The 8,113-nt window shown below is 44.6% G+C and overlaps 1 protein-coding gene across 2 annotated transcripts in view; it reads left to right on the forward strand.

Moving 5' to 3' along the window:
- Positions 1–6,588: 6,588 nt before the first annotated feature.
- stom (stomatin) overlaps positions 6,589–8,113 on the forward strand; it is an 8,788-nt gene continuing 7,263 nt past the window's right edge. The window contains exons 1-3 of one of the 2 annotated variants that reach the window (XM_034546202.1): positions 6,589–6,816; positions 7,418–7,444; positions 7,809–7,918. In XM_034546202.1, the coding sequence (XP_034402093.1) occupies positions 6,756–6,816; positions 7,418–7,444; positions 7,809–7,918 (198 nt within the window). In that variant the 5' untranslated portion in view covers positions 6,589–6,755. The remainder of the gene's footprint in view (positions 6,817–7,417; positions 7,445–7,808; positions 7,919–8,113) is intronic. The other variant, XM_034546203.1, reaches the window with a different exon arrangement.

The following is an 8,113-nucleotide window of genomic DNA, read 5'->3' on the forward strand; positions in this document are numbered from 1 at the left end:
GCTGACCTGAATGAAATGAAGTGAAGGCGAGGGGGGGTGGGGGGCTGAGTGAGATAAGGGGATGAAGTATCCCCTAAATGTGATAATCTCCAATCACCTCTAACATCAATTCTGCCGAGGCCCGGGTTAATGAGCTCACAGCCGATCAAGCGTTATGCACTGCCCCCCCCCCCCCCCCCCCCATCCTCCCTTTCTCCCCCCTCGCTGTCGCTCTCATCATCACTGTTGTTCTTTTGATTTAATCCCTCTTACTTCAGCTGATTTGAGCAAGATGGGAGAGAGGAATGGAGGGAAGGGAAAAGCCTATTACCCAAGCTCCTCTGCTCTCAACTATCTAAATGCTAACGATGTGAGGGGGCGAGAGGGAGAGGGAGGGCAGGAGAGGAGAAGGAGAAGGAGAAGGAGGAAAATGATGATGGGAGGAAGACACCGGGGGGAAATGGGAAAGAGCGTGCGAGCGTGTTGGCAGGAGAGGACAAGATGCAGCGGAGGGGGGCTAATCTGTGGCTGCTCGGGGTCTCCGGGAGCAGTTTGGTTATTTTGAAAGCAGGTTAGCTGAGGAGAAAGCCCGGCGTCCCGTGTGCTGACCCTCCGCCCCCAGAGGTCAAAGCCCCCGGTCTTGCCTCTTTACTTCCACTCCAACAGTTATGACACACCAACATCCAACACCTCCTGTCCTTGTCTGTGCTTTTGTAACCCACTTTCACGTCTCTATTGATCAGAGCACGAGGCGAGCGCGTCCAAAGAATTACGTGTTGGCGGATGTGATTGGCCTCGGCTGGTGTAGTTGGTCGGAAAAGACCCGGGGTAAAAGCCGTGGGTCACCTTGAACTGAGAGTCATGCCGGTTTCGATCCGGTTCCCCCGGCGGCGCGCCGAGGGCCCAGGGATTGTTTCGTTATGAGTTCTCGCTCTGCCTCCTGAACAATTGTTTTCTTAGTTAGGCTTCTAGATACAGTACCCAGAGGCCCTGAAAACAACTGAGTAAATATTTGGCAATTGCTCGAGCTGAAAATGATGATTACGAGCCAAGGTTTGGCACGACCACGGGATGCCGTGTCTGCGCCACCGCGGTATTCAAGCCCGCCGCTTTAATTGGAACGACAAATTCTCCAAAGAGAGCAGGCGCGACCCATTGTCTCCCTTGTTTAATTTAGCTCTTTTGTGAACTTTGCAATTACCCGGCGGTAAGGTAGCGAGGCACCTGTGTGTGCCGCGGATTAATTGCCACCGCGAGTTCACACGCCGGCTCGGCTGATTTACATGGCGATGTGCGGGAGGGGAACACGCTCGCAACGTGCCACTCTTTCAACTGCGACAATCATTTTGATTTGTGTTTTATTTTTATTTTTTTCTTCTTCTTCTTTACACTCCCCCCCCCCCCCCCCCCCCCCCCCCCCACACACACACACACACACACACACACACACACACACACACACACACACACACACACGACTGCCTGGCACTCAGCATTTTCCCTTCATCTCGAATAACACAAGAACAATGGGAGGAATTTGCTCGAAAACACGCACGCACGCACGCGTTTCGGGGGCTCGTTCGCGTCCGCCCCGGGAAGCACAGTCACTTATTCTTGTGCATAACAAACTCTCTACCCCTCAGATTCTCCTCTTTCAAGAGTCCCATTTGATTTCATATTGGCCAATGAAACAGTGGAGGGTGAGAGGCAAGTGAACAATCAATCTTTGTAATGTGATCCACGGATTGAGCGCGGCGAGTAAATGTTTGCACAGGCTGCCATCCAAGCCTGCAGTCAAACGAATGCTGCAGAAAGAGGAATCTATCCAGGGCAGGCCTCTCTCTTTATCTCTCGCCTGCCCGACGGCAGCAGGGTATCAAGCACATTATATTCCAGCGCTCTGTGCATTTTTCATATAGGCTCGCCTTTTATGTTTTATGTACGCCAGCTCAGGGGAGAACAGCTGTGTGGGCGCCGCATCCTCTGTAAGTTTAGAGGGAGAACTCATTTCAGTGGGAGAAGTGGAGCAGAATGCCAAACGCAGCGAGCGCTGGAACCTGCGAACAAACAGGAGCTGCAGACCAAGGCCTCAGCTATCACATTACCATAATACAGGGAAACAACACCTCGCATGCTGTTACCGCAGTAATTTGAAAACAGATTGACAGGATTTACAAGTTCTCAGCTTGTCTTCGCAGTGACCTCTGTGACCTCAATCTTCACTGTCAACTTTTGGAGTAAAATCATACGTCGGAAGCTTATTCGCAGTTGTTGCAGACTTTTTTTCCCAGGATAATCTGGTATTATATATAATAATGGAAATTGATTTTTTTTACATTGCGTTTGGTTTCTCGATCAAAATGGAAAAGGAACAAATATATATATATATATATATATAGTGTGATTTTATAATTGACCCTACTTGCTCCTTCATACAGAGTTGATAAATCCCTCAGGCCTCTTCTGTGACTGTCAGCCTGGTGGATTATAAAACATGAATACGTGTATGGAACGGATCAACAGCTGTATTGGGAATTAGTGGATGTGACATCTATGCAAAATGTTGTGTGGAAACCTTTGCTTGTTTTTGCTGCTGCTGCCATCAGTAAAAACAATGAATACGAAAGAAGTAACCACTGATACAATGTTAGATTTAAGGGTCAAATATTAAAATGTTAAAGTGTTTGTGGCTGATGCAGTTCAAAATGAATTAGTTCAAACTGATTTTTGGGGGTGTTTTACAACATTATTCAGATTATATAAAGATTAGAAATATAGAAAGTGCAGTACGTGAACTCTTTCAGGGAGAAAGATTTGGAAACGACAAACCACCAATAATCCGTTTGACATCAAGTCTTTATGACCATATTGTAAACAAGATTCTATTGTAGCTTTACAAAAATAATATCTAGATTTTATACAGATATTACCAAAGAATTGAGATTTCTTTCTGTCTTTTTTGATAGATTAAAGCAAAGGAAGCGTTATAGTGACTGACTTTAAATGCTGTTCGTACAGTCATCATTATTTATTCAAAAATGCACAGCTCTTTATTTTTGTAAATCTTTTTATTTCTTGAACCTATCTGAGTCTAGATGACAAGTGTATGTCAATGCATAATTCTTATCTGATTTATCAAAGTAAATGGTAATAATTACCAGTGATTTAGACAGTGGTAAAGTCTTTTTTTAGGATTAATCTATTAATAATCTGCAGACTGATCAAACCGAGGCGAGGTAGCCTCAGAGACTGAACCCTCACAGACTGAGATGCTCAGCTGGAGGTGAAATATTTCTGTTTAGAGGGACACACTGCCACCCAGTGTTACAGGCTGAGAGGCAGGAAGAGCTGAACTTGAACCAAAGTTTGTCCATTTCTGAGAGCAGCTGGCTCGCCTCACCGTCCCGTATCCTGTCTGATGTTCAGGAAGTCCAGAGAATCGGACGCTGATAAGCAGCTGTGAGCTACAGTGAAAGTAAAATACACTGCTCCCCCCCCCCCCCCTCAACAGCATATGACCCCAGGCCTTCAGTCCACATAATAAGCCTAACACCACGTATATACACATCTGTGAGGATCAATATTGACTATGATACACTCATATGCAGCATTACTGTTTGCCACCATGTCTTCGAAAACAGCAGTGGGGAGCACTGGGATTTGGTGCACACATATATATATATATATATTGTATATAACTTTTGGCTCTGCAGGTGAAATAAACAGTCGGAAACAAGGTGATGTACTTTATGCGGATTGTCTTGGACAGTTGTTATTCATGGAGAAATGATGAATTCATATGTCAACTGCCATCTTGTCACGCTATACAATCCACAAACACTGTCACAGCACCAACTGCAGAAATTATATCTGACACCATTTGTTTATCAATATTATTTGATACCCAAATACATAATGGTCCATATATTACTAGGTTGGTAACCAGTTGAAACCCAGAACAATGACCCCTCACTTCTCACTATAAACCAGGAACTCACTGGAACCACCCCAGTGACCCCCAGTGCTCACTTAACCAATCACTTTTCAAACAGAGGGCCTTGATATTGTTCAGTTCTTTGGGCAAATCTGTTAAATCAAAAAGATGTCAGTGTTGTGTATCCATTGACCAAAACTCCTCATGAAGATGCAACAATAGCATTTGTGATTTACAGCTTTTTTAAAAACTATTACCCTGAAACGTATCACTTGCATTGCGTTGATACATTTCTTTGCATGTAGACCTGAAGCGTTATAATAATTGTAATCTATGTTGATTGCGTGACTTTCTTTGTATCGTGAAACCTTAAACTGACTTGGTGTAAGCCCGATCTGTACATGTTCAAAGATCTGAGTGGGCAGCGCGGACTATTTGGCTGTTAACCGATTCTTTTGTTCACCTCCATCCTCACCAGCATGAGGCTAAGCCTCCATTATCGACCAGGAAAAGAAGGAGGGATGGAGAAACGGATAGAAGAGCATGAAGAGAGCTAGTTAGGGATGGGGAGAGATAACGAGGAGGGCAAAGTACCCTGTAGGATTAGCAAAAAGGGTGGATAATAGGGAGCAAGTGTGACTGCAGATACAGTGGCCTATCAAGTGAGAGTGAAACGGGGGTCGGGGGGGGGGACTGGAGATGAGCAAATCATACGCTGTAACTTATCCTCCCAGTTCACCAGAGACCAAAGACACATTGGTTTATGGAAGCAGGGAGGCAGGACTCCAGGTAGCCGCTGGGAAATGAGTGGGCATTTTTTTCTCGCCTGGCAGGGTCTTCCCGGCACCTAACTGGCCTTACTGGCCACCAGACCTGTACACTGGTCCCAGCCTGGTGCTTTGTCAATGTGCTGTGACTAATCCAGGAGGGGTCCTGCATTTTCTCTCACCCTAATTAAAAGAGGATTAGATGGGATGGAGCTCTGGCCACTCCAACATGCACAACCGCCACCACTTCACTTTCCCAGGATAATCACACTTGCTGGAATTGCCTGGATTTTCTGTGCGGGCCACCACCTGAACTCCACGGACAGGGCTGCCACTAAAATAGTAGCCGACACCAAATGTTGGCTTAAGAATATGGATCGGGCCAAAAAAAAAGCCACTGAAGCAATTCTTAAATACGCACACCAAAAATCTGCATTATTTTATAGTTTGTGATTATAAGATTTAATGCTGATGGCTTTACTATTATTCTTATAATATCTGCATGTGCTGTGAGGATATCTACAGGGCTTTCAACTACTGTGAGCTGTTTATTTTGCTTTTTGAAAATACGCAGTTCTCCAAAAATGTGCACCAGTCTAATAATTTATTGTAAATTTGGGAAACTCGTCGCAGTTCAATTCATTGAACGGCCGTGTCAGCTACACTAGAACCACATCACTTGAGGATCAACTGAATAAACAGACCAATCAACCAGCTGGCAGGGTTCCAGCAGCATGCTACAAAAGGCTGGACTTGTGTGTTCGTGGGTGGTATTTGCCCTGCACACAGACCTACCGGCAGCTTGAGAAGGACCCGCTCTCATGCAGTCACAGGACTATACTGACACCAGTGGTCACTAGAGCTGGATTTCCATCCAAATACTTCTCACTGACCTCATTTTCAACTGTGTTTATTGATGACTGCGTTGAAAGAAATTGTAAGGACCCTAAAGTTAAAATAACAAAATACATTCAAACTAATTGTGGTGTTGTGTTTTTCATAAACACAGTATTGACACAATAAGTAAGACAAATGGAATGAATACGCATGGAAATTTAACAATGACAATGACAACATACCACCAATGAATGTCATGCCCATTGTCACTACGGGGCTCATGGTGTTGCTCTTAAGGTTAGTCGTTTCATGTCAAAGTGTGTGTTTGCTTTTCTTATCCACCAACATGAAACGCCATATGTCTGGTGCTCTTAAAACAATTAACGGTCATCTTCATTGTTCTTCTTCCCCATTTCTTATGTAGCCACCATAGATGTTTTTATTCACTTACAACAAGTCAAACCAAAAAGCTCCTCATCTGCTTTACCCCCCCCCCTGTACAGCTGTACAGAAACAGGCATGGCTCTAGGTTGCAGGCACCCTGTGCACGTAGACCGGTCTGCTTTGCATTTCAACAGGTTTGCACTCATGGACCGCATTTCACACGATTAAATCTCGTGTAAACGGAGTGACAATAAACATCTTCAATGCTGAATGGTTATTAATAGGAGCTGCTTTCAGCTGTGAACTCATTTCACACAGTGGCCTATAGATAAACATCTTAGATTAGCCAGTTTAAAGTGCTGGCGCATTTGGAGCCCAGCTGCCACAGAGAATAGGGTCCCGCTGCAGGCCACCGTTGGTAGGCTATGTGGGGGAAGCTTTTAAAAAATGGACCTCTGAGGCCCTGAACCCCAACCCAGAACCTTGTGTCAGTTTCCAAATTCATTTTTGCAGCTTGAATTGTGTCAGTCACAGACGTAATCGGTTAGCAGCACAAACTAAACCGTTAACTGTTCCCCATAAGTTGGTGAATTGGGAGGTTTATGAAATGTGGTATTGTATCGTGTGTATGAATCTGAACCACTATTTTGAAGGCTGAGACGCGTCCACTTCCGTGTGCCCCCCTTCCGCGTCACGGCACCAACAAGTCACCCTTAAGGGCAAAATTCAAAACGCATTCGGGCACCGACCCACCCAGCAGCAGCAGCTCGCAGGACACACGGTCAGACGCTCCAGTGCACGCGAGGCTACGACTGCTCGCTGTCACCGTCATATTATCATATCTGGCGTATGTAATGGATACCGACAACGAAGAAGTTGCAATGAAAAAATCCAGGAGACGCGACCGCCAATCAGGTACCGCTTTGCTTCTTAAATGCGCCTCTTTTTATGGGGGGGGGGGCGGCAGCTCGGCCACAGAGGCCGTCCCAACTGTTCATTCAGCGTCAACAACAAAGCGACAGTGACCCCGGAGACCGTTAGAGCCGTTATTGGCGAGGAAACATCAAACGCAGCGCCAGCAGCCGACGTTAGCTCGTGCCATTTAGTGATAACTAGCTAGCTACGACGTAACGCAACGCTGGCTGTGTTTACAAATAACGTCAGACACATAACGGCAGTGCAGCCTTTTGCTTATTTTTTTTTTTTTTTTTTTTTTTAACGTTATGTTTATTGATAATGTTATTCTGTTATAGATGGCTAAGCTAGTAGCTGTTAGCTGAAGTCACTGGGTGTGGTAATCAGTATTGATTATGTCAGTGACGTAACGTCAGGGATGACGAGCAGTAGCATCAGCAACAACCGAAGCCAATCATTGATTGATTGGCGCATGTCAATATATATATATATATATATATATAATTTTTTTAATACCATGTATCCGTTATTGAGCTCTAAGTTACCTAACTCGTTCCCGTAAGTCGTTTAATGGCATTCTGACTTATCACTTTGTCTGTAGGTCCACTCACTTTACACGATGTTGAAGGTAGGGCTCTCATTCATCGAGTGGCTGCATGTATCTTATCTAGTGAAATGCTGCAAGCTGGGTGAATAACGATGTGGCTGCCAAGTGTTGAGTCTTAACAAGTGCCTAAGAGAAGTGATTGTGTGGGTGGAGGTGGTGTGAAACCTGACTAATCATACACATTTTTAAAAAAGGGTGTGTTTAGAGATGGATGAAAGTTGCTCTAATGCGTGATTGGTATAGAAGTGTGTGTGTGTGTGCTTTTAGAAAGAGAATATTAAGAGGTCTGAATGAACTTTCTTTTTTTTAACCGCCGTTTTGCACATGTATCAATTTCTGTGTATATTGAGGTATTCCCATGGATGTATTTGTCTTTTCTTCCCAGCTTTGGAGAATTCAGACTCTGACATCGGCTTGTGTGGCTGGGTGTTGGTCGCGTTCTCCATTCTGCTCATGCTGCTTACTCTGCCCATCTCCGTATGGATGTGCATCAAGGTCAGCCGGTGGTCAACTCCAGTGTTTATTGTCCACTTTACATGCAAAGCTAGCTTATGTGTATGTTTATTTAACAGTCTTCAGAGCTAGTGACTCATTGTTTAGCATTTACTTTATTTAAAGTATCCTGAGTGAACAGTGTTATTGTTCCGTACTTTTTTAATTTTTTTATTAGCATATCTAATTACATGTAGA

This window comes from Cyclopterus lumpus, chromosome 12 (assembly GCF_009769545.1).
Source record: "Cyclopterus lumpus isolate fCycLum1 chromosome 12, fCycLum1.pri, whole genome shotgun sequence".
NCBI lineage: Eukaryota > Metazoa > Chordata > Actinopteri > Perciformes > Cyclopteridae > Cyclopterus > Cyclopterus lumpus.